At 44.1% G+C, this 27,039-nt stretch overlaps 1 protein-coding gene across 3 annotated transcripts in view; it reads right to left on the reverse strand.

Moving 5' to 3' along the window:
* The window catches only part of sfmbt2 (Scm like with four mbt domains 2), a 45,162-nt gene that overhangs the window by 12,351 nt on the left and 5,772 nt on the right, over nucleotides 1-27,039 (reverse strand). For 2 of the 3 annotated variants that reach the window (XM_041963879.1, XM_041963882.1), the window contains exons 2-13: nucleotides 25,623-25,802; nucleotides 22,947-23,041; nucleotides 16,548-16,788; nucleotides 13,699-13,719; nucleotides 4,557-4,645; nucleotides 3,901-4,150; nucleotides 3,416-3,513; nucleotides 2,089-2,190; nucleotides 1,566-1,796; nucleotides 834-960; nucleotides 527-640; nucleotides 397-439 (exon numbers count right to left, since the gene is read on the reverse strand). In XM_041963879.1, coding sequence (XP_041819813.1) covers nucleotides 397-439; nucleotides 527-640; nucleotides 834-960; nucleotides 1,566-1,796; nucleotides 2,089-2,190; nucleotides 3,416-3,513; nucleotides 3,901-4,150; nucleotides 4,557-4,645; nucleotides 13,699-13,719; nucleotides 16,548-16,788; nucleotides 22,947-23,041; nucleotides 25,623-25,713 — 1,502 coding nt within the window. In that variant the 5' untranslated portion in view covers nucleotides 25,714-25,802. The remainder of the gene's footprint in view (nucleotides 1-396; nucleotides 440-526; nucleotides 641-833; nucleotides 961-1,565; nucleotides 1,797-2,088; nucleotides 2,191-3,415; nucleotides 3,514-3,900; nucleotides 4,151-4,556; nucleotides 4,646-13,698; nucleotides 13,720-16,547; nucleotides 16,789-22,946; nucleotides 23,042-25,622; nucleotides 25,803-27,039) is intronic. The other variant, XM_041963880.1, reaches the window with a different exon arrangement.

Consider the following 27,039-nt stretch of genomic DNA (forward strand, 5'->3'; position numbering starts at 1 on the left):
TAAGCATGAAACCGGATGCTTCAATATTTAATCAGAACACTCCGACCTGATACCCTCCCTACGACTGAGGATTGATCAATAAAATCCTTTTCTCTGAAAATTACTGTTTATTACAAAGCGAATTAGTCATTTAAATGTATAACTGTTGAATTGTGTTTGGTTCTGGTGACTGCGAAGGCTATAACACATGATTCACATGCTGTTTTTTACATTAATCTGTCTGTATATTGTGCAGCTCAGGCTAATGATGCTAGCTCGCAGCCCCCGATTGAATATCTGCATGAAACGCTTCAGCGCAGCTTCAACTCCAAAACATCTCGGCATACACCTGCACAAACCGCCGTCAACAAGTCCACCTGTGATAAGTTCTGACTGATAAACGTCTGAAGCTCTTACTGTTTCTCTGGCTGGACCACCGCTATCTTCTTCTGCTTCTGGCCTGCAGAAAAGACAGAAAAAGAGTCTGAATTCAGCTGTCACCTCCCAGTGAATATGTGTGTGTGTGTGTGTGTGTGTGTATACATACAGACAGGTTTGAGTGGAGGGGTCAGAGGGTAAGTGTTAGCCTCGCACCAGCCGACAGGGAAGATGTCCATGGACTCGACGTCCACGATACACTCTGACAGGGGCTTCGCCACACCTGGAGACAGGTAGACAGCAGAGAGAGAGGAGGGGGTTAGGGAGCTGTCTCACACACACACACACACACACACACTCCTTTTTACCTTCACTTTGAAACACAGCAGGAGTCCTCTGACACTTAATCCTCCGACACTTAATCCTCTGAACACGCACACGCGCGCACACACACACACACACACACACGTCTGTACCTTCCAGTCGGAGCCACAGCAGGCGTCCTCTGACCTGTGTGATCTGAGCCACACACACCTCCGCTGGCCGGCGAGGGTTCACCGCCTCCAGCCACATGTCCTTGGCAAAGCCTCTGTTCTGCCATGTCTGAACACACACACACACACACACACACACAGGAGTGAAAGAGTAGAGGAGAGAGAGAGTTTATTTTACAGCTAGGACATGATCTAACCTGAGATAACCAGAAGTTGGACTCACATTACAGATATTTAGGCTGATTTAATCCTGATTTTCACCTGGAAGGCTCTTATTCAGATAATAATAGATTTATAAAATAAAACCTTGTCAAAATGCTCAGTGCAAGGTGTTAAGACACTGGCATTAAGAAATATTAGAAGAAAGGAACTAAATATGATGTAAACAGAAGAAATGCAGGCAGAGACACAGCTCTCATGTTTCAAGCTTTAACGTTACCGCTGGCATTGTATTAATTTTTTATCTGCTCGGCCACAACATGTGTTATTTCATGTGTTTTGCTTTGTTTGTAGACGTGAGACGTGACAGCAGTCACACTGTCAGGACCGTCTTATCCTAAAACACCTGTGTGGGTGTGCATGGACTTAAATTCTGCCTCTAAAACACATTTCACAAACAGTGTTGAAGATTCTGAACGTAAACAACAGCTCTGATGATCAGGACCACATGTGTCCTGGTCTGGACAGCGGGTCAGATGAGAATCAGGACTTTACATCAGGGAAGCAGGCGTCAGGGGCCGCCTCTGTCCCGCTGTGCTTCAGGTAGTCGGCCCAGTCGAAGTCCTGGCCCTCGTAGCCCCGGGGCCGCTCCAGACCCACGCCGTTCTTCAGGCACCACTGCACGGGCAGGATGCCGGGCGAGCTGGCGTGACACACCACAAACCGCGGCTTAGTGTCGACGGAGAGCTCATCCAGCGCTACCTGGAAGTAGATCTCATTGTAGACCTGAAAAAGAAACAAAGTTTTAAACATCGCTCTAACGAGACATTTTAATCACCCACCTTGCACTTGGGTTCGGAGAAAAATGATGCAATGATCTCCCTACATGAGACAACAGAAGTCAGCATCGCTGGGACCCAAATGAGATAAAAACCTGAGGAACAAGGTTACGTTCTTGGCAAAAGCATGTGAAAAATGCCACTTTACAAACGGCAGCCGAGGAGCGCTGGAGGGAGGCGCCGCTCGATCTGTTTATTTGTGATAAGACTTTGTTTCGGAGCGTTTCGGCGTGGCTCACCTTGGCGACAGAAACGGGGCAGATCTGGAGCTGCTCCCACGGAGAAACCATCTCCAGCTTCATCCCCGCAGTGTAGGAGTGCTTAGGCAGGTCTACGTGGTCCTGACACAGTAAAGTCAAGACTTTCAGACAAATGTGCTCCACTTTTCTTCATGCACACACATGCGAGACAATGTAGGTCATGCGGACCCTGCCGGGTGGGCACGTAATGAATGAGGCAAAGCGGTATTCCCACGTTAGCAGTTAATGAAAAGGCGGATGAAGAATCATCTGGTGGGGATCGTTAGGCCAAATCAATATTAATTATTGCTTTTTTCTGTAATTTGTTCCTTTGACGAGCCATGTGGCCACTCCTCTCCTTCTATTCATTCTAAACTAACAGGAAATGTAGACGTATCACTTTTTTAGATTTTAGCTTTGTATCAGGACAGACACATTGTACCAGACTGAAGGTGAGTTGGCAGTTCTGATTTGACAAAACAGTGATTTTCTGACTCAGCATTAAGATTACAACTCTACAATTTCCTCTCGAGACTCTTCAGGAAATCATTTTCTAAATAAAAACAAATATTGCCTCGTCAGTTTTGGTGCAGCGCTCTGTCAGCTCCACCTGTGGATGGTGTTTTCTGCCTGCTTCTGTGTTCTAGTTTCTGTCGTTCTAGTTCAGGAGCGTTTGGTTTGATGTAGAGGATCTGCAAACGATGGCAAATGTGCAACCTTATTAAAGCAACATGGTTGAAGACTTTATCCCCTATGACTTAAATCAGTTCAATCCTGATTTATTCTACAATGCTTTATTTGATTGGTCCATTATTTCCTTTGAAGTTTCCGAGCTCTAACTTTGTAATTTGGTGGTAATTGTGGGGAAAAAGAGACGCATTCAGTTGGTTAAGTTCCATTTAATTATTAGTGTAACCTCAAGTCTCTTAGCTGAACATGCAGAAATGTGAAATTTATCTTCAGCATGCAGCACAGGGAGACCAAAATCCCAATAAATTAACAATAAATGAATATTTATTTAGGCTTAAATTGAGCTTTTCTTTGAAGGACATTCCCACTTTACCTACAATTATTATCAGATTATATAATTCATTCCCGGAAAGATGCAAGACAATTATGAAGAAAACACAGACCTGTAAAATACGTCTTTACTATTAATAATCCCAGTTTCACTTCATAAATCAGATGCAGACAATAGAGCTAACAGTGGCAACAGAACACAGCTCAACTCAGCCAGGTAGTCCTGCAGCCTGGCTCTGTGCCAACACACACACACACACACACACACTCTGAAGAGCAGAAATGTGTGTGAATGATAGTGACTCACCTTGAACACCTCAAGCGGCAGCGGGCTCTTCTGGCCGTCGAGTCGGGCGTCCTCCAGAGCCTGCTGCCAGTCGGGGGCGCTCTTCAGAGACCGGAGCCCTGAGGAGAAGGAGTCGGGATTTTAATCACAGCTCTTACTTTGCTGTAACTCCTGTTTCTTTCATTAAATTTCCACTGAAATGGACTTTTGACTGTTGGTCATCCAGAAAATAGTATTAATAATAGACTAATTGATGATGAACATAAACATAGTAACAGTCCTGATAAAAGTTTTTGTTAATATCTCCACTTTTAGTTTCAGTGGGTGAGTGTTTGCATTGGCCTTCAGAAACACCCAAAATGGATCCAACTTGTAGTAATGAAGTCTGGACCAATGAGCTCAACAAGAAAGATGTCTCATTAAGCGTCATTAGGTTTCTCAAACACCCTGCAGCCGCTTCAGGTCGTCGGTAAATCAAAAACGCCGTGAGGATGTTCGGTCGTCACCTGTGGGCGGCTCTAAGTCGAGACGGTTCTCCAGAGCCCACCCGAGCGGGCGGAGCCTGACGTCCAGGTAGAACAGCCAGGTGTCCTGAGCCTGGTGGTCGTCGGAGAGGCCGGCATAGCGTAGACGCAGCCTCCCTCCCACGTTCTGGACGACCCGGACAGGCCAGTACAGGAACGGGTCCGAGACGTCCTGAAGCTCCAAGACCGAGCCGTCGACGACCAGATCCACCGTGTTCTTACCTCTGAGAGGCTGCGAGAGACGCACAGAGAGAGTTTCCATCAATCATCGTCAATTCGGACGCCGCAGACGGCTCGACACACAGATCATCTCATCTCTGATCTGAACCTCGACTGTTTATCACCGTCACAATCAAAAGAGACCAATTAACCAAAAACACTTGAATTCACCTGCTGAGAGCCAAAAAAAACAAAATGTGTCCAAACATCCACATTCATTGAAAATCTTCCTGAATTTATTCTTATTTATCAAACTTATTTATCTTATTTAGCAGCTTCATTAAGCTCAAAATTCTGTCTCTTCTCTTCTGTCAACAAGCACGTTCAGCCAGAAGAAACTCGAACGTACAAAAAGTTCGATTGTTACGTAATTTACGCCCCCTCCCTCAATGAGATGCCCTCACTGTGAACACACTCACCCCCTCCAGCAGGTTGGCCGGCGCCGTCCTGGAGCCGGTCAGGTCCTGAACGAGGAACTCCGTCCAGTCGCTGTATTTCTCCTTGATGGCTGCGAACAAAGAGAAACACAGAGCCGAGGACTGAGAAACACGGCAACGATCGAAGTGTGGAAGGTGAGCACGCTGCTGTGTTGTTGCGTCGCAGTAAATTTTTAATTAAAGTCAAGTGTCGTCACCAGAGAACAGCGTGCATGAGTCGGTGCATGCATATACACACACAAGCACACAGCATTTCTACTCTTTTTCAAGGCACGTACTGTTTTTTTTTAATTAAACCTGCAAATGTGAAGTATTTAAACAATGAATTCAAAAAATATTTCTGCAAATGATGTGAGAAAAAATTCAAATATTCAGTGTTTTTTTTTTTTTTTTCCTGGAAAAGCCTCTGAAGCCTTGATGGCTTCATTCACGCTGCAAACATTAATGCTCAGTTCAGATTCCTGGCTGATATAAAATATTCTTTCAGGCGTGCGTATGCAAAACAAGAGTAAGACAAGACATCACATGTGGCAGGTTTCTGCAGACGTAAACAGCAAAATGGAAAACAATGAACAACATTGTACTGAATGGTGATATTTAAATGTTACTGTGCAGAATAACAGAGGGTAGGCAGGCGAAACAAAGCTAAAACTTTTGGTCTGTAGGGCAGTAGAGGCTGTTTCTGTGCAGACATGTGAGATCAGTGGTGGGAACAGAAGCAGGTTTCATCCAGGTGACCCTGCCAGAGGTATTCAGAATGTGGTCTGGTATTTTTAACGTGTTTTTAATCATCCTCATTGATATCAGATCTCTGTCCTCCAGAGCAAACCCTGCACGTGATAAAGTGAGGTGGTGGCAAATCAGCTCCAGACTCCATTAAAAATGACGACAAAAATTATTTTTCCCAACTTGTATCTTCAGCAAAGGTAGTTATTCCTTCCTTTGTCTAAAAAAATATTGTGGCAGTTTGTCCCAGTGTGTTGCAGTGTGTAGGCTACTCTGGAACTGGATAAATTGTATGGCTTGTTAACAGCAGATCAGCTGCACAGATGAGGGCACTCATTCATTGTTTAATGTATATCATTAATTTTTCATGCAGCTGCATTGAATAAAGCATCTTTTGGAGCGTTCGTGGCACAGAATAGACATATAATCAGTAATTAGAGGCCTGTCTCGTTCAGCTGTCTCTCTTACTCGCTCTCTAAATTTGAACGACATACTTTGTATATTAGCTAACGGGTCTAAGAACCAGATCTGGTGCACTCGTGTGGGAAAGACAGCATCTTGAATAATCCTAAAATAATAAAATACATGCAGATACCAAAAAAAAATTAAGTTTAGCAGATAGACGATGAATGAAAAAAAAACATGCATTAGCTAAACCTAAGTGAAGTCATATTAGGACTTTCTCCCCAAAATACACAGAGTGCTATTAAGAAGACTCAAATGAAAACACAGACTGATAAACTGGTCACTTGTGAGGACACTGTATTGACTCAGAGGCCAACAGTGATTCTAAATATATCCACGACTGAAGACTTTGACCCGTGTCGGGAACTGAGGACCAGAAACCTGATTGGGACTCGACTCCCTTGTGACTTGATTTGAAATTGATTTGACAGGCAAAATGTTCAGTCTCAAGTTTTGATGTGCTAAATTGTGGAAAACTCAGTCATGTCCGAAAAACTCAGCTTTGACAGCAGATGTTCCTGTTTCATCATCAGCATCCACAAACCTGTTAGATTTTCCCCTTAATACGCGACTTGAGACCTGGTTTGACTTAAACCCAGATGCTGAAAAACAGCTCAGTGCTGTGCAAACAAAATGTTGACCTGCAGCATGAAGACACGTAGAGTTTTTGTCCCTGAGGAGGCCCAGTCGTTGCTTTTAATCTGTGATAATAATGGATTTGCAAACGCACAACTTCCAGCAGATCTGCATGGGGTCATGTGGTTTCTGTCTGCTTCCTGTTTCCCACAGTGCAACAGTGTTGATTAATTCCTGCGCTTGTCTATCTTTTCATTTGCCTTTGACTCGCGATATCAGCCTCCTGTTTATCCCCCTCCCCCAAAATACAGATTACATTCCAAGGAATTCAAGGAAGATGCTTAGCGGCCTTCAGCGTCCTGTATGTTTTTCCTGCTAGTCACACACACACACACACACACACACACACAGAAAACCCCTCCACAAACTCAGACACTTGTTGGAGTCACTGAAACGTTGCCAAATGAGTCACAGTTACAGAATGACTACAACGCGCTGTGTGAACTGACAGCGCCCGCGGCAGCGATTAGCATCAAGCTGAAGTGAAAGTGAAATGCAGTCCATACACTGAAGCACGCCACCGCTCATCATGAAAACAGCTTCTGGATTTAAGCTGTTTGGCTCAGTCAAGTTAGAAGATCTTATCTGGATTATTTTTGCATTTCCAAACCTTCAGCAAACAGCTGTTTTTAATTCGGAAAGAAGTTAACAGTTTATATTAGTGGAAGTACTTAAAATAATGTCCAGCCAGTTTGTGAAATCATTAAAAAATGTTTGTTACGTATTCAAGCTTTTGCTTCTTCTTCTTGTGTTGCCTTCGAGGAGAGGCTGTCCGACAGTTACCTACAGCAGCACGCCGCTCTCAGCAGTGAGAAAACACTGGAGGCCTTATCTGTGTGGAAATTAATTATTATCTCATGGTTATGAGAAAGGACCTCAGCCGTCAAAATAAAGCTTGTAATTTTGTCTGTTAAAAGTGTTTGCAGCGGAAATATGAGTAAAATATCCCAATAAGTTCACAGAATTTGTTGTTACCGGATGCTGTGATTATGAGGTAGTGAGTCATAATTAGGAAATAGGGTAATTATCCATATTTAAATGATTAATGATGCCTCTGGTGTCCCTTTGTAGGCTGGCGGGCTCGGAACAGGACGTGTTTTGGTCCTGCAGCCCGAATTCAAAAAATTTAGGACGCTGTGTAAAACACGAATAAAACAGAATGTGATAATTTGCTAATCCTTTGTGACATAAACTCAACTGAAAGCAGCACAAAGTCAATATATTTAATGTCTGAGCTCATCAGCTTCATTGATCTTTGTAAATATCTGCTTATTCTGAATCTGATGCAGCAACATGTTTCAAACAAGTTGGGACAGGAGCAACAAAAGACTGGGAAAGATGTGGAACGCTCCAAAAACACCTGTTTGGATCATTCCACAGGTAAACAGGTTGATTGGTCACAGGTGATAGCATCATGATTGAAAGGCTCAGTGGTTCACAGCGAGGATGGAGCGAGGTTCAACACTGTGAACTCATGATTGGATAAACTACATGAGCTCAGGAACACTTCAGAACACTGCTGTCAGTTTATTTGTTAATGATTGATTCTGGTTTCATTTGTTTTACGCAGCGTTCACACTTTTCTAGATTCACTCTCGTTCATTGAAGTGTATCTCCACCTTTAAACTTCACATTTCAATTTTCTTCCTGAAGCGTCTTTGTCACTGAACTACACCTGAACACTCAGAAATGCACAGTATATCAAACACAATATATCTGTTTTCTTGTTTTTTTTCTCTCTCTGTCTCTTTTGTTTTCTGTCCTGCCTGAGTTTACTGGCAGATGAGTGTGAGCGATGCAGTCACAGAGTTGTGGTTTTTGAGAGGAAAAAAACAACAAAAACGTTTTCAATCTTAAAACACACACACAATTACACATCAAAATATTCCCAGAAAGCTTCCCAGACATGTGAAACTGTAACCTGCAGGAGTTTTGGAGCTCTAACCTTTAACATATCAGGAAAGGACTGTCAGACTGTTCTGGCACAGAAACCGAAGGCACTCATTCACTCTCTGCAGTCCACGCTCACTGAACATTAGCTGAAGTTTGTTCTTAGAAACACGCTTTAACGTTCAGGCTACAGCTTTTCTCACCCCTCTTTAAAACCCAGATTTGATTAAACGTAACAGACAGCTAGCTCCACGGAGGCTGCTCGCGATTTTAAATACATAATTGACTTCTGAAACCAAATCAATAAGTCCCCTCGTGGCTCCGGTCTCCAGAGGTCCCGCCTGAATCAAAGACTGGAATCTGCTGGCGAGCAAATCAAATTATTTTGGTGTGAAGGTAACGCGAACGGCGAGCGTCTCCGTGGCCTCGCCGCTCTCTGTGCGCCTATTTAATAACAGCGTTTTCTCCTGTGAGACTATTTTCTTTCTTTACTGCTGCTGCTGGACTTTGTAAGTTCACACACACACACACGCACACACACACACGCACGCACACACACACACTCCTGTGTTGATCTCAACTGTGCAGAAATAGATAAACTATTTTTACAGATCCTGCCGAGATTAGTCATGAAGCCATTTAAAGCTCAGCCGAATGGTTGTAGCAGAAGCTGAAACATGCAACCTCCTTCGCCCTCGTTCTTACCTTCTCCACCCGTCTCCCTCCCCCAGCTGGCAGCTTCATTATGCTGTAGTGCTTTTTCATATAAATAATCTATTTTTCTTCATTTCCATCCCAAAGGCAGCCGACACGTAGAGGTGAAAGCCTGACTTTCACATAACAATAAGTGCATAATTAACCTTGAGGGAGGAGATCCTCAAAACACCCCCACTCTTCCTCCACACACCACCTCAGAGCTAACCTCCCCCCTCTCCCCCTTCCCCCTCCTCCTCCTCCTCCTCCCCCCAGAGGCTCGGGCTGCACCAAAGCTGGCTGAAGTCTTCAAGCAAATATCTGGCAGTAAAAAAATAAATACTGTATGAATTTACATGTATGAAACCTGATATTTGCATATTCTGCTGGCTCCTCTGCTCCGTAAACAATCGCAGCTCTTTGCACAAGGCTTATTTAAAAGCTTTACTTTAGATAATCAATGCTATAATTAAAGAAGAAGAACCGTCTCTGTGTTTTTAGCCGCGATCACAGCAGTGCAACAGATTCTAATCAGAGTTAATGGGGGCAAATTACGCTTGATTCCCCCTCTGTCTTATCCAGTCATTACGCGCTGGCATGGAGATGAACAGCCCTGAACGCACGAGGGTAGAACGCCAAGTCAACTCAAACAATCACCTGCTCGCGTTTCAACTGACGGGCTCTCCAAACAGGCCGTGATTATAATGAGTGCAGCACGCCGGCGCATGTGAAATGTCACACAGTGCAATCTGTGCGTTTACCGAGAGACGCCTCGCTGCCGTGTTTGGCCGAGTTACACCCGGACACTCTCAGGCGCCATGTTGTTAACATTTTTATAGCCCTGCTCATGGCGGGGCAGGGGATATTAGAGCAATTTGTGTAAATGTGAATTACAGTGGTGATGTGTTTGCGGTGAGTGCTGGAGAGGCCCGGGGGAGCAGAGCGCACATGAAGGGAAGGTGTGTGTGTGTGTGTGTGTGTGTGTGTGTGTGCACCTTTGATTCTCAAAAAAAAAAAAACGACTCAAGCCACTAAAAAAGGAGTGAACATATGAAGCCAAATTGATGATGCAAAAAAGGACAACACACCCACACACACACTCGTACACACTACGTACAAACACACTCAAATTGTGAGGTCATGCAAATCTGGAGGTCGCCGAAATGAGCCGTCTGTCTGTCTGTCTGTCTGTCTGTCTGTCTGACCGCCATTCAGCTTCAGACGCAGCATCGAACTCGACTGATGACATGTCACCTTGCAACAAAATGCACTGGCCAATCAGATGCATGCAGGAAGAGCAGGCCGAATGTGTGTTTGTGTGATCTGATTACCTGCAGGGCTGCAGGTGCATGGCGTTCACTACACTTTGTAAATGAAAATGATTCTTATTATTCTTTTCATATTGAGAATATTGTCAGAATTAGGTCTACAGGTTTTTAACACACTGGAAACACTCCCTGGCCGCTTTGTTAGGTACACCTGTACAGTTTATGGAATCCAATACAACCTGTAATAAACATACAGACCTGTATGCTTTAAATGGAGTCTGCAGAGCACTGGAGCCCCCTCTTAATAATAAAGTTCAGCACTTCTGCAAACTACAACCTCAATTATAAACATACAGTTAAATGAATGGCAGTAAAAGCTGAACATTATCTGTGTAAAGGCTGAGCTGCTGCATTGGACTGCATGAGAGTTTACAGGTGTGCCTAATAAAATGGCCATTTGGTGGCATGCAAAAGTTTGGGTTAAGTGAGTAAAAGGTTTCCAATTTCTCCCATCGAGCTGCGAGACGAAGCAAACCTGTCCGTCGTCTCTCCTTATCACAAGTAAAAGAACGAATCACAGAGTCGCAAAGAAAAAGCCAAAATAGTCTTTGGCCACAGCTTCTCATTTGCTGCCCTGTGACATTTACTCAGCTAATCAAGAAAACAATCGTCACATTAATTGATAATGAAATCACGTTAGTTGGATCCTGAAATCACTTCGCGGTGTGTGATTAAAGCCAAACGCCTGATAACGTGCGGCACTTCCATACAGAGCTGTGCTCGTGCTATCAGGTGAGATCCAACATTTAACTCCAGCGCTCTGCTTCCTGCTCCGGATCCCTCTATGAAAAACGCGTCAGGGTTCAGGGTCCACAGCCAAACCGGAGCGGCTCCGTGTTTTTCTCGCCGTAATGCTGTCGTTAAAACAGCGCGGCGCACACAGAGCGAGCGGGGGGACCGGCCTATCTCGGAGCATCATCTCCAGCAGGCTCTGGCAGGAAGCAGTGTGGTGAATTCATTATGCAAATGCTCTCTGTCGGGATCTGTTCAGCGGGCGGCTACCGTACCACATGACCAAACTTGTGATGTGCCTTTAAAAGGCTCTTTACATGAATGGATGAATGTGGGCTACACACACGCAGACGTATTCGTGCACATGAGAGACTCAGTCTGAACGAGCTTCCCTCGCGGAGCTCGACCCCGAGGCTTCATATACAGTCAAAATACCATTAATATGTTTAATAAGCTGCATTACATTTCCCCCGTCTGGATCTGTTAACGCTGTCTGAACTGAACCATCTGGAGTCCCTGCCAGAGGCTCGCAGAGGAGGAGATTTATCTGACTCTACTCCTCAACACATTAATGCAATTTCCTGTTTAAAACCTATATCATCTTTATAGTAAACATACAAGAACTTATCATTATCTTCATTTAAACGTGTACGTGTGTAATTTAGCATGAAATGAGCTCCCACGCCTGATTTATGAGTCATTTCCAGCTAATATTCTAGTGCTGTACTGTAGGTGAGTTTATCCTGTTCGTCCGTCTTTCAAATGACTTTTTAATTTCTAAAAAAATGAGCCGATGACGCAAAAGTGCTCACGGCGCCGCTGATTAATCCGGCCGGCGATTTGATGAACACAAAGGCTTTGCTGAACGCATCAGTTGGCGGACGAGCACCTGAAGTGGAGGAGCTGAGAGCGTTCAGCAGCGGGTTTGGCGAGGGATTTAGGCGTGTTTGTTTGGCGGCTCGTCCAACTGGAGCACTGGTTTTAAATCGAGCTGAATTCAGGTTTTGCACCCTCTCCCAAAGTGGGAGGGGAGACGCTGCTTGTTCCGTGTGCTACTGAGCAGCCAATCAGAAGCCTGTTTGGTACAGACGCATCCTTAAACTGAAGGGTGGAAAAATCAGTTTTCTCTTAAATCTGTTCTTGAAGCTCAGTTTCAGGTAAAAACGTTCCCTAATTGATATGTTTTAGTCAGTTCAATCATTATTCATTATGATTATTGATTGATTTATCAGCGTCTGAGATGTTTCTGCTGCTGTTTTTTCTGCCCTCCTCCAGATACAAAGGAGGTGAACAGTCATGATTTCACAGGGACAGAACGTTTTATCTCTCTTATCTAGATACCACTAAAGATAAGACGAGTTTTTCTCATCGATTTCTTCTTGGCTTTACGTATCTAGCACTGATGAGATCCTTAAAATCTTAAAAATGCATGATGTTATGATAATCATATTAACTTGTCCTGTAGCAACCGGCCTGTTAGGCTTTTAAACTTAAATGATTTTGATAGTTTTATCCACAAGTGCTTGTTTTTTTATTATTTTGCACACTCTAAAAAGAAAAGTAAAATGTTCTTTGTACACTAATTTAATACTTTAAAAAAAAAACCTTTTACTTGAGACGTTTTTGTATTTGTAGAATGTAAACAGGTAAACAGGTTGATTGGTAACAGGTGATAGTGTCATGATTGAAAGGCTCAGTGGTTCACAGCGAGGATGGAGCGAGATTCAACACTTTGTCAACACATGATGGTATAGAGGAGATTACTGAATGGTTAAACATGTTATATACATATATATTTTCACATGATCGTATTTCTGTCGTATCACAGGCCAAAAAAAGCCTCAGCCTCACATCCCTAACCGTCACCACCCACTCACATCCATACATCAAGACGGAATAACAGATATGCAACACAGTGAGAAAAATGAAGAAAAACAAGAGGAAGCAGCACTGTAGCAGCCTTAACTTATTATTATCAGTATCTCATTTTGAATTTAATTTTCCAAAACTTGTTCTCAAGCATGTCTCAACAAAGCACCCTGCATGATGTAATTTTAACTTCTTGCTCAAATAATTCATAAGAAGTGGATAAATAACAAAAATAACTGGTTAAATTGGCTCATTATCAGCGAGCCTTTGTAGACTTCATGCATCAGCTCTTCATGTTTGTGGCTGGTTTGGTGACACGTTGATTTTATCTGCTACGAGCACATTTTACACACAGCACTTCTGCAACTCGTGACCTTTCCCCACTTCACTAATGGACGGGTGCCATTCTTCTGCTCATTTGCTGCACAGGAGAGGACGTCTGTTTATCAAAGCATCGTGTTTTGCACTACTTATCATACGAGCACAGCTTTGCCCAAGCAGCAGTGTGTGTGTGTGTGTGTGTGTGTGTGATATCACTCTAAGACACACTCACTCAGCTAGAAAGGAGTCACATGCAAGAGGAGGCAAGGCATGACAACTGAGCTGTGAGGTCACTTCCTGCAGAGTGGGGTGAAAAAAGGAGGAGGAGGAGGAGGAGGAGGAGGAGGAGGAAGCACACTGCACATGCAGCTCTGAGGCTAACGCTGACACAGTGTGGAGTTCATGTTAGCATCTAGCGAGCCGATGCAGGCGAGTTAGTCAGAGGCACTGTTTGAGCTGCTTACCTTTTCTTAGGTAAACGTTATCTGAGAGACAAAAAACAAACAAAAAGGAAACAAATAAAACAGGTAACTGTGACACAGGTGTGAGCACTCAAAAACACACTCTGCTCTTACACTCCAGATGACTAAGCAACACACACGCACGCACACACACACACACAGGAAAATGTGCACAACATGATGCAAAGCCTTGAAATGGAGCTACAAAGTACTTTTTTTGGGGTCGTGTTCACAAATTGACAGAATCTTGCAGAGGCCCCTTTCGGGAATATAGAGCTGCCTTCATGACATGAGTTAGGCTTCAGTTTGCATCATTAAACATGTAGCGATGTCAGCTGTCCATCGACATTAAGACAAAAAGGGGAAAATCTAACATGTATGAGCCTTCTGAGAGGAGCAGGAAGAGGCTGCAAACTGTTTCTGAGCTCAGATTTTCCTCTAAAATTGAACACTTTCTTTATGGACTTCAGCTGCTGCTACTTTCCCCAATTTACGATCAAGTAAAACAAACAACATCTCATCGAACGCAGGAGTTGAAGTCATTTTTCAGGTTTTTTCCCCCATAAAAGCACTTTTTTTAGTCATTTTGAGATGATGTCAATCTTATCTGGCTGCTTTTTGACTTGCTTTGTACAGAATATTCTAAACTGATGGAGGATCATGTGATCTTTCTCCTGCAAAATGTGTTTCTATACACAAAATCCAGGCAGTGATACAGTCTCTTGAAGGCTGAAACATGCTGCACACAGGTGAACGCGCTCAGGTGTCATCTGGACACGTTTGCGTGTCTCTTTTGTTTGTGGCTTTACTAATTTTGGGTGTAACGTTTTACATGTTATTTCTTGCACATTTCAAACCTGCCTGCAGACAGAAATCTGATCAACCAATGATGCTGCGCGTCACTGAAATTCACTGCGTGTGAATTTCACCTGGCGGCAACAATTTGATTACTGCTAGAAAGAAGAGAAAGAAGAGCTAGAACAACTTTTACTAAGTAAACACAAAGTAAAGATATAGATGTAAAAGTTCACACCTGAACGATCTGAACTCTTTCACGGATCTGATATGAAATATGCGTTTGTGTCATCTTTAATCTAAAAAATGCCTAAAATTAACTGGTTCCAGCTACTTAAATGTGATCATTTGCTGAATTGCTTCTTTTTCTATGATTGTTGGCTGAATATCTTTAGGTTTTTGGACTGTTCGTTGGACAAAACAAGCAATATGAAAACGTCGGCCTGGGCTTGGGGGCATTTTATGGATGATTCATTGAGAAAATCATCATCAGATCGACTGATAGTAGCAGACACGCTTCACTCGTATCGTGTTTGTTGATCTAAAATACAAAACGAGCAAAGAAAACGCTCCCTGGCTTCAGCGCTTGACAGAATCCGCTGAGAGGTGAATACAGACATTTCTCGATGCTGAAAAAGAGGAAGTTGGTGGAGGGGACATATGGAGCCGGTGTGAGGGCAAGGACACCCGAGTCAGGTGGAAACATATCCAGGTCGTCTCCACAACAACGGAGGCGCGCGCTATCCATCAGCGGGGAAGTGTCGAGAAAAATAAATAGTCTGAACGAGGCCGGGGAGGGTGAGTCATCTATCTGAGGGCGAGAGGAGCCGCTGCAGGTGGAAACGTCTCGGCCGTGAGAGCTTCAGCAGCGTTGTGACGGGGTGAGAGGGACGGGTGGAGGAAAGCTTGAGGTCGGCCGGGAAAGATGCTCGAGCAGAGATGTTTTAGAGGAGAGGCCGGCTGAGGCTGCATGACTTTGGATGTGATGGCGAGGGTGTGATGTGTCTGACAAACGACAGTTGAGCCATGAAAACCTGTCTTACCGCTCAGCTTCTTTAAGCATTCTTTGAAAGGTAAAGATGGGAGGTGTTCCATTAGTGTGTGTGTGTGTGTGTGAAGTGAAGGAATGCAGTGAATCAACCATGAGCTGACCTTTTGTCCTTTGTCCACACAGTCACATAAAATTACATTAAATCCTCGTGATTATATCCTCTTTCCGTTAATCATGACGATTGTACGTCACGAGGCACAAACGTGTTCGTCAGCATTTTCTTTTGCTACCGATTGAGTTTGAAAAGTGTTTTTCTTCAGAAAAAGTTTTAAAAGGGCTTCCCAGATGTTACGTCGCCGACCTGAACACTCCCATTTCAAGTCCAGATGGGGACTTTTCTTGTCATTTCCCAGCTACTTGCTTAAAAAAAATCCCAAATTTGCCTCTGAGGCTTTACAATAAGAGCACAACATGACCGACAGTCCAAAAAACTCCACTTTCAACAGATGAACAAGAAGAAGAAACTGAAATATTTCCATTCAGACAAAGAGGATTTGTTCACAGATTTTAAGTGCTCTCGGGTCTATAAGACATTATCCACCTTTGTGTACAGTAAACAAGTTCCTGCTGCAACAAGCAGCTCAGAAAATGATCCACTTCCAGGAACTGAGTAGAAAAAGGGGAGTAAATGCAAACGGAGCCGCAAATTATGTGACAGAGTCCCTCAAACTGAATCAAATTTGTCGTTTTTAAGTACAGTTTTCACCTTAGTTTTGTACTAATTCTTTTTAGCTTCCCCAAAACACAGAAAATAATGAGCCTTTAATGAAGCGTAACAGATCTTTGTGGCCTCAATCGTTATTTCATCGTGTCCCAATACAAACGTGTTGTGAACCGTTAACTTTACTCCACCTTAAAAACCTTTTCTGATTGGCTCCTGACCCATTGTATTCATGATGATGGAGGAACCTCCGTCATATCAGAGACAGCCTGATACCTGAATTTGCTCACTGATCTAACCTTGACCGGGTTCAGGTACAACTTGTACCAAAGTGGTTCTTCCTACCTTCGGGGGGCATGAGGGTCTTGTTGTTCTGGGTGCACCAGCCCACCGGGTGCAGCTCGGCCGTCATGACGTCACACCAGAAGTCGGCCTTGCGGTCCTCGCCGTAGCCGCTGAAGCGCAGCAGCAGCAGCTGGCCACATGTGGTGATGATGGTGGCCACCCAGTACGAGTCCGGGCTGCTCTTATTGGCCACTTCCAGCTTCATACCGGGCTGGAAGCTGCTCTGCAGGCTGATCTCCACCTGACGGAGACACAGCGTAGCATTAAAGGAATATTCTGCCTTTTTTGCACCTCGGTTGTGCAGTTGTAAGTCCGACACAGATAATCAGTACAAGTACAGCAGGTCAAAGGTGAGCCAGGGAGGACGTTTATGGACTGATTGAGTCACAGGTTTAATGTTTGCTCTGTTTGCTTTTGATAAAAGTTGAGGTTTGTTTACAGCCTGTGTGATTGTCTGATTGGTTCAAGCAGATCGAATTTGGTCAATAAATATTATCAAAACCAGCAGGAATGAGGGCAAAACTGAACTTTCATTTAAAGCCCTTCAAAAGTTGATCAAATGAAATATAAATATAAGGAACTGAAGTTCAGAAACAAACATCCTTAGTTTGTATTTATTTAGCGTTAAAGAGTTAAAAACTCGGCCCCTGCATGGCGTCAACACATTTTGATTCAAATGAATGATTAATTCAAATACAGAAGATCCTTCATGCAAAACCACAAAAAACTGTTCGAACTCAGGCAGAAAACAGTGAGCTGATGAAGAACGTCGTCGCTCAGGCCGATAGTTTTGACGGTCTTTTCGGAAATTGCTTCAATCTGTGCTGCTTTAATTTCGGAACTAAAAAGCGGTGGAACAAATGGCTCAACATACAGCAGTGATTTTGACCAAACACTGTTCTTCAGAGATGACTACCGCTGCTTTCAGAGTACGTTTACATACGAGACGGCACACTTATAGATTAAAGGGGAACTCCGTCAGTTTGACACATGCCGCTCAGTTTATGGGAAGTATGACAGAGCAGCCGTCACCACTGATGGTATCATCAGCATCAACTGGTCTTAAGCTTGATAACAGAAAACAGGTGGTGCAAAATGAAGACATGATGCTAGTTGAGTTGCATGCTGGGAATCGTCGGATTTTCTGTGTTTGGAGCTTGACTCATACTTTGACTGGATGCCTGTGACCCTTTTTTTAAATCTGTATCTTGTGAGTCAACTTGCAGCACTGACATGGTGGAATGCCCCTTTAATTTCACTGAACTAGAACAGTTAAACCTCTGAAAAATGCGTCACCATCACTGCAAGTAAACTGGAAAAGAGAACAACTAGTCACTCAGCAAACAACCACTTCTTAATTCTAAAAGTAATTTAATGGCGAACATCTGCTGGTCATTTGCAGACGACCCCTCGGCCTCTTATTATCTGACATTTAACGGAGTGAAAATTAATTAATAGGGAAATAATTGTTATCTGCAGCCATAATTATGATCACTAAAGCCCCAAATATTATCAATAGAATGGGCAGCTGTGGACGCAGGGAGGGGCCCATCGTGGATGTCTATCTACAGGGTCCAGAGTTTCACGCTGTGTGCTTGGTTTTAGTTCAAGCTGAAGCAGAAGGAGTCGGTCGCTCTGAGAAGCCTCATGGCTCGTAGGGCCCGCTCTCCACGCCGTGGCCCGGTCCCTCTCACCGCGACTCGTCTTCTCAAAGACGCCCCTCCATTGCTTCCTAGCACCAGGGAAGAGCACCTCAGGCCTCGCCGTCTAACAGCTGGACGAGAGGCTTCCACACCTCCGGCAGCCCTCTGAACTGACTCCCCACTGTTTGTCATCATGCCACTCGTCGACCCGGCTCCATGGCATCAAACACCATGAGCCCAAAGCGCCTCGCGTGGAGCCGGGACTTGTCCACACGTGTCTTGTACTCTGCGCCTTGTAGGCAAAGTTTTATTACAAGTTGCAGGATTTTCTGCAGGATTTTCCACCACAGAATCAGGCTTTCACTTTCACTTCCTCCAACGTTAACAATAAAACAAAGTGGAGAAATAGATTTGTCTACTTGAGACACCATCTGAAGGGACGTGCACGTGCGTCTGCATTTCCAGACCAGCCAATAGGAGCGCCCTCCCTCTGAAATTACCTGGGATTGGCCAGAGTCTCCCGTGATGGACTGGATTTTCTAAAGCCTGAAAGCAGAGCCAAGAGGAGGTGCAGAAGTCAAGTTTCTCTCAGACCACTTGAATTACAATGTGCTGCAAGGTTATTTTTGCCCAGTGACGCCAAAAATAAACTGCCTGCCACAGCTTTAATAATCAAGTAAAATTAATTAACCTCTTTAAAACAGCCAAAAAAAAACCCAACATGCACTAAACAACAGCCTCTCAGCTTGTCCTTGTGCACAGAAAGTGATAAATCTGCACGGCAGTGAATGCAGCGCAGCATAATGCGTTTCCACCGTAGCCAGAGGCTGCTATACAATTCTTGAGAACACTACAAGCCCAACAGGATGTTCACATTCAAGCCTCACACAAACGCACACTCTCGCAACTGAATGGAAAAAGCCAACATCTTAGAAATAAACACAATACAAATGGCCCCGTGACTTCCTGCTACAACAATGCAAACGTGCTGTATCACTCCGGTTGGCTTATGTAAGAGGGCTACGAGCAGCCTCGGCAGCAAACACAACGTGTGTGTGTGTGTGTGTGTGTGTGTGTGCAGGCCCAAGAGAAATCACTGTTTCAATTTGTCCAGGCAGAGAGAGAGAGAGAGAGAGAGGCGAGGGCTGCACTTTACTGAATCACATTTTTCTGGGGAATTCATGGTCTGTTCCCAGTGACTCAATCCACTTACCAACAAGGCAATTTAGCTTCCCCAGAGACCTCAGCCCCTAACATCACCACGCAGACAGTTTTGTCCGACATCAAGGCTCGCTCATAAAACCCACATATTCTAATCCTGCCCTTATTACGCTCATCGCTCCGAGTGATGTAAGAAACTGTAACGTCGTCCTGAGCCTCATCGGGGCAGACAGCCGCTCCGTCGGCCCAACGTGGAGTCAGCTGAGGTGGATAACGACCTCGCATCCAGGATCAACCGCTCTCGCCCATCTGGCCCTCTCCTGTGATGTAACATGTTAATGGGGCAAAGCCTTGTAATTGTTTGGTAACGGGCTGAGGTCTCTTTTGGGGGGGGAAATGCCATGAAAAACACTTCGCTGCAACCGCGGGCTGGTTAAAAGAAGCCGGATCAATAATCCCACAGTATCTTAGATCCTGAAATTGATTGGACGCATGTTGAGACGCACAAAAGTCCTGAAAGCCTCCACGAGGAAACAGCCAGTATAAAAGGCGCTGAAGAAGTAAAGCTGCTCTGTGGATGCAAAGTGAAACATGCCTTCCTCCATTCAATCAATCAGGCTTAATATGTATAGCACCTTTCATGCAGGTTAGCGCGCTTCACATGTGACTGACAAGCTAATAATAAGACCTACGCAGTAAAGCAATTGGAGACTAATGCACGAGCAGGAAAAGCAGTAAACCACAAATCCCCACAAAGAGGAATCAATCCAGCTGTGACAGAAGAACAAATGACTCTTTGAGATTCTGCAGGTCGAAGCGTCTCTCAACACTGGCGCCATTTCCAAACCTCAATTCAGGCACCAACACAACATCACATCACAGTGTTTTAGTTTGCTGAAACTTTCACTGTGTTAGGTTGTTTTTAATTTAGCAGCTTCAAATTGAACAGTCCAACATTCTCCAATGTTCAGCACATTTGGCAGCAAGTTGAACCACAATGAGTTAGCACTGCACCTCTATGAACCTGAGGGACTTTTGTTCCACTCTGAGAAGTCATCCATGGAAACTGTGTGGAAAAGGGCGGGCGTTTTCCAAAAAAAAATAAATAAATAAATACAGGTGATCGGATGAACCATCTAACTTCAACCAATCAGAAGCAGATCAACAAACCATGTGACCAAAGCCAGTAGGGAGAAGCACTCTCCAGCTCTGATCTAACTGAGGCTACAGCAGCATCCACGCTAACCTCTTTAGCGGGCGCCATTCTCGCTGTCGTCACACCTAAACCACACACAGCGGCTGGTAGTTCCTCACAGGATGCCGATTGGTCTGAAACGACTGGTTTGGCCACAGATGCACAACTGGTGTGATTCTCAGCACACATGATCTCGTGAACCCAGCAATGATGAAATAAACCAAGCAATGATCAGCAGTCAATGCAGCAGACGATATGATATTCAGATGTTTCAGGCCCAAGATCCAAAAACACTGGATCCAGCACTTCCCTGCACCTACGTATTTCAAACTGCGTGCACCCAGTTTGCAATAAACATCTGCAGCCTGCTGAGATCATGCACATGATAAAGCTCCTCTTGAGACACAACTGTGGTTTTATATAATTTAACAAAAACAGAAATAAATAAAACAGAGTGTGAAATAAAAATAAAAAATGCGACCATTTGTGGTTCGATCTGTTGTTTTCTGTGTGTTTAGTATAAAAACAGGACAAAAAAAGAGTCAAATTCACATCTGGCCATTATAAATCCATTCAATCAGCTTCAGCTTTGCCTTAAAAAGTAGATTCATCATCATTTTGGCAGTTGACCGTTCTGCTGAGCTTGGCATTAGCATGAAGACGCGGTTAGCTGATTCACTACTATTTTTGGAAGTGAACATTTAATTCAGTTACGTGTCTTGTTAGCACACAGCAGCTACGAGTTCAGTCAAATCAGATACTGAGAAGGAACATTTCAGCTAAAATCTAATGTAAACATGGAGACTGCTTTGCTCCAGTAGGTGTGTTGGATCCCTTCAGGCAGCAGGCGGAGATTAGGCGAGTGAGTTTGACATGTTAAACAGGCCGCCCGGTCGGTGATGGCAACACGCAGCTCAGCTGACCTCTCAGCTGACCTGGACCGTGATTGTCTGTGTATCAGATATGAGCTTCAACCCGGCGAATCAGAGAAGAGCACGCTGGCCCGCGGAGCCAAAAACGTACCTTCGCCTCTCATGCCACATCCTTACTCTCCACGAGGGATTTTCACAATCCGTGTTCCGTCGAGTCTGATCATGTCGATTACAATTTAAACAAGTGGTGCAGTGTTTCTTTTAAATCTGATGAATCATTATTCTGCAGAGTTTAAGCTGTGTCCTGACTCAGATGCTCGAGATAAAGATCAGGTCTGCAGTCGATCAGACGCTCACACATACAGTGATTTGCCACTTTGCACCACAGATTTTGGTGTGATTCTGCAGAAAAACATGATTTTTTTAAACACTTTCTGGCAACTGACATTATTGTTTCACACACCTCTACTGACCAAGTTTCAAGTTCATGCTCTACCAATCAGCTTCTGGGTGCAACAGCCAATGTTTGGGGGCTTCTGGTGTGGCTAGCAGATATCTGCGCAGGTCATTGTTTACAGTCTGATTAGCAACTTGAGACGCTTTCCAACGACGTTCAGCTAATATTTCTGAAGAGATATCTACACATGAGAGCAGATAAATTAAAAAACGCTAATAAGAAGCTAAATCATCATCAGGCGACAGTCAGTGCCTCTTTTGCTCCTCACGGCAACTGTTTACCTGCGTGCAACCCCACTCAAGCGTGATTGGTCAATAGGACTCCAAAAGAAACCAAAAGAAACCGTCCGATACCAAAGTCTTGTCCTTTGCCTACAGATTATTTATCTTTATTATATTCTACAGTTAAAGCTTCCACACTTTTGAGGATGACTGTCATCATTTTGGAGCCTGTATTTTCCCACCAGGATTCAGGTTTTCTCATCCAGAATTTTATCCCTGGCAGCCTGCGGGGAGCTTTGAAACAGAATTTAGGCTTTCATGTTGGGAAACAAAGGTTTTCGTGGAAAGAGCTTTGTCACATACTAATTATAAAACAGACACAGCTATGTTACAGTATGCTTAATTGAGTTTACTTTAGCAGCAGTCGTTGATTTGATCACCCAGCGAGGACATGTGAAAGGCTGGAGGTGATGAAGTTAAAACACGGGCCACAAAAAGTGAACCACTGACATTTCTGTCTGTTAGTTTTGCGAAGAAATGACCTTGAAAAGCAAAAAATGAGACAATATGATGCTTATTTGTGCCCATTCTTTGCTTTTCTGTTGTGCTACCCTCAATTGTGTTTTCAAAAATCGGTAGAAGGTCGTCAAAAAACTTGTGCGTCATAAGGGAGCACAGCCAATGAGAGCGCTCCGTTGAACAGCATCAGCGCTGTGATGCCAAGCCCCGGCTCTCCCCAATACGTCGTTAAAGGATTTCTGCATGTGGTACTTATCTATGAGGCTGTATTTAAAGGATCACCGAGGGATGGGATTAAAGCGTGAGGTGAAGATCATACGCAGTCACTCACATGTTTGAAGGTGGTGTGAGGGGCGGCGTTGGCCCCCGTCTCCTCCATGTACTCCTCCCAGTTAAACTCCGCCTCCTCGTCCATGGAATCTGCATCTGGACGGAGAGAATCAGCGTCAGTCGTCACAGATGAAACCAGCCGCAGAGCGCGCGGGTAGCAATTAAACACACCGTCTTGATGCTTTGTAAACGCGGCTGATCTCGCCAAAACACGACAGGGAATTATCTGGAGTGCGTTTGTGTGCACAGCGTGTTGCAAGTCGTCTTATGTAACGCCACTAATGTTTCTCCTGAAGGCGAGAATTGTTCACTTTGCCTGTGGGAGACTGATGCATTTGAGGTATTATGTGTCAGGTTTTTTCCTCCGTTGTGTGTGTGTGTGTGTGTGTGTGTGTGTGTGTGTGTGTGTGTGTGTGTGTGTGAATGCTGAACCTGCTCTGTCTAATGAGGGGACGGCAGGAAGCTGCTGTTTCGATGGAGTTTGTTTAGATAGATCGTAATGTCACCTCATGTGCTCTCACGCTTGTTAACAAACAGAGCTTAACCCTTCACACCCGACCGACAAAAGAGAGTCAGACCAGAACCCTGAGCCTGTTCACACCTGGCGTCAACATGAGTCCTGCGTGATCCGATCGCAAGTGGACTGATTAATCCATTAATCAGATTTTATAATCAATTAATCCGTTTGACTAAAGAAAAAAGTAATAATTCTCAGATTCCAGCCTCTTAAATCTGGATTTTTTCTGATTTCTTTGCGCCTCTGTGACAGTAAACTGAATATATTTGGGTTGTTGACAAAACGAGACGTTTGAGGACGTCATTTTAGGATTTGGGAAACACTGATCGACCAAACAACTCATCAGTTAACTGAGAAAATAATCAGTTGCAGCCCTGGTGGACAGCTCTAAGTACAGCTGCACTGAGATCTGATCGCTCAGACCACATTCCGAGGTGGTCTGGGACTCATATCGCCAACGTGTTCTGGGCCACGCTGAAGGACCATCATCCTCACTCCATGTCTGACGTGCGTCACACCTGCCAGCGTTTAGCAGCTGTTTGAACACACTGTTTCACCTCATTCACCTTTTACACTAAATTTATGTAAAGAGGACAATAATTTATTGTAATCATAATCATGTAAAGTTTAACAAGTACAGTAAACAGTAAACAAAATGGCTTTCTTTGTTTCCTGTGGAGAAAGTCCCCAGACTCCCTTAAAAAATCATCTAATTTTGTGAACTGTTGCATCAGGAGAATTTTTATAAACTTTGTGAAATGCTTTCTACAAAAACATCTTAATTATTTGGGCCTTCTTGCAAATTTGGCAAATGTTAGATAATAAATTATTTCTTCTTTGTGTAAGAAATATGTCAGTTTGGCTGCTGCTGGACAATAATGCATCTTAATGCAAACAAAAAGATATACATGTGTATTTGCATACAGAGATGAGGTTGAGGTTGAGATCTGACCACAAGTGGTCACTCAAGACTATGGAGGCGCACTGCAGCGCCAGGTGTGAACTGACGTACTTAGAGCTGTCCGCTTGTGATCGGATCACTTTAATGCCAGGTGTAAACAGGCTCAGAGTCACACACCTGCTGCAGGAAATAAACATGTTTGCTTTGTCAATTAAGGAGTGATTCATGAATTTAAGTCAGTTTAAGTTTTATTTGCCTCTTATGAGGCAATGAGCTTCTCGGCTACAGTTGCTAGCGATAGTGACAAGCGAAAGGAATTTTCATGAATTAACTTAAGACTTTTTAACACCTTCTTAGGTCTTTGTTGAGTTCAATTCATGACCTGCAGATGCTCTGAAAAACAGGTGTAGCTCACAGCTAGCTCACTGAGTCCACTGGCTTCCTATTTGTACATGTAACGTTGCATGATGGGAACTGTAGCGCCAAAGCTCCACACATATTCAGCTCAGAAGGAAACAGTAAGAAAACATACAAACAAGACATAAAACAGCTTATTTCCTCTTTTCTTTTTCACACTGTCAGTACATTTTTTGATGTGTCAAATGCAACACACACTGGCGGTGTCACATAACATGGCGTGCACCGGTCAGCGGCTGTAACACACACTGAGCGAAGATGCTGGGATGTGCTGATCTGCAGAGCGAATGGATAAAAAAATCCAGACTTCCTGGAGAGTTGACGCGAGTCGACTCTGGGATATCAGCCAGTAACGTATCCCGACGTGTTGATGTGTAATGACCTGCGTCAGTGCGCCGCCATTGTGCGGGTTTACATGGTAAACAACACAATGCCAGTGTGTGCCGCCCTTGACGCTCGGGAAAAAAACACAGTTTCAACCTGTGAGAGACCTTTTTTCACAGAAATGCTCCGTTAACATGTATAATCCACCTGGCAGGCGAAATAATGGCATTTCCTGTCCTGAAAATAACATGTCTACCTGGTGACTCTGCAATGAGCCTGAACATAAAGGCAATAAGACAAAGCCTTGGGCAAAAAGCTCACTGCAAACTTCACCGACCAAAGATTGAATAACAGTGAATTTATAGGCAGGTAATAAACACAGAGAACATAACGATCCTAATCTTACCAGAATTCATCATTCAGTCAATGTCAACTATACCAATGTGTTGATCTGATGAGGGCCGCCTCGCGGGCGCTGCCATGTTTAAGCTAAAGGTAAAGCTGCCGGGCCTCCTCACCTGTGTTCACCTCCTCTTCTTTCCCATTGGTCGGACAGTGTGACTTCACCGCGGCGAGTGCCAACGGCTGCTCCTGCGCGCGAGACTGCATCCTGCACCTCCACTTCCTGGTGAGCGTTAACCTTTGACCTGAGGCGTGTCACTCCTCCTTCACTGCATCTCTCGCTTTCCTTATCAGCCCTGGCACAGAACAGATATACAGAGTTAATGTGCTGATTTATCAAATGAAGCTCCAAATAGTCTGCTGTTCAGAAACAAACTGTGACATTTTGAGAAAAAACAGCCCATTTTGCTTCTCTCCAGCTCCCTTTACAGATAGAAACTAAAGACAGTTCACAACAGCTTTGACATTTGCTCAAACAAACACCCACAACTGGGTAAGAATTTCCTTGGAAAACTAATCTATCAGGCAGGAAATGATGCACTTTGCAATTCCAGTTCTTTCGAATAAACAGCAGAAGAAGTGGGCGGTTAGCGTGAAGAGCGGCGGCCACCGTGGCTGACTGGGCAAAAAGAGAAGAATGCCACCTCTGAAACACTTAACCAACACAAGACCGAAGGAAAAGACATCTGATCTCTGGGGAAGTCCGGAGAAAAACTCTGCAGCAGAAAGCTAAAGCAGCAGCAAAGTCTGAGAAAAGAAACTCAACAAAAGATCCTGCAGTTTTCAACACTCCCGCTAATTTCCAGCATCATTAAAGCCGAGCAGAAAGCCTGTTGTTCTGTTTAATTGGAGACCAGCCTCGGCCTCTTCAGCCTGCACCCTCTAATATCAGGTTATGCATATCATGTGCCGGCTGCCTGCATTTGCATACCACTGCAAAACTCCATCAGATAACCAATCAGAGCCAAACAAAGTAGAAAAACTGGAAAGACATGAGCGAGAGAGCAGACAGCCGAACGAACGCGACTCACTGAAGCAGCCGTGGAGGGAGAATAAAACACAAGCAGAATAATGGCACCGCAGCTTTACATGGAAGGTGAAAGAGGAAATATGACCGTGGATGGTATTTATACAAGAGCTGTCTAATGTTGGGCTCTAATCACTGTGATACATTAAGCACAATCAGTCTGAATAATGAGGTCATTAGTTAAGCTAATTAATAAATCAATTAGCAAATGCGTCTTTGTCAAAATGGGCCTTGAACAACATCAAGGTGACAGTCAACTGACATGAACTAACCTGTCGACGTATTCACTCTCTTTCAAATACATTTCTTTTGTCCATACAGCAAAGAATTTTAAATCAACACTAACTTCAGCTAACTAATTAGCTAACTGCAGTGGCTAATGATGAAACCAGCTTCAGGCTGGTGTGTGAGCCGCAGTGCAGAGGTGAGGTTTCTCACTCACACGTCTGCAGCTGATTGTGACACTCGAGCCATCTGTTTTTTCCTTTTCTTAGCAGCTCGGGAGG

The sequence above is a fragment of the Chelmon rostratus genome, chromosome 22 (assembly GCF_017976325.1).
Source record: "Chelmon rostratus isolate fCheRos1 chromosome 22, fCheRos1.pri, whole genome shotgun sequence".
Taxonomy (NCBI): Eukaryota; Metazoa; Chordata; class Actinopteri; order Chaetodontiformes; family Chaetodontidae; genus Chelmon; species Chelmon rostratus.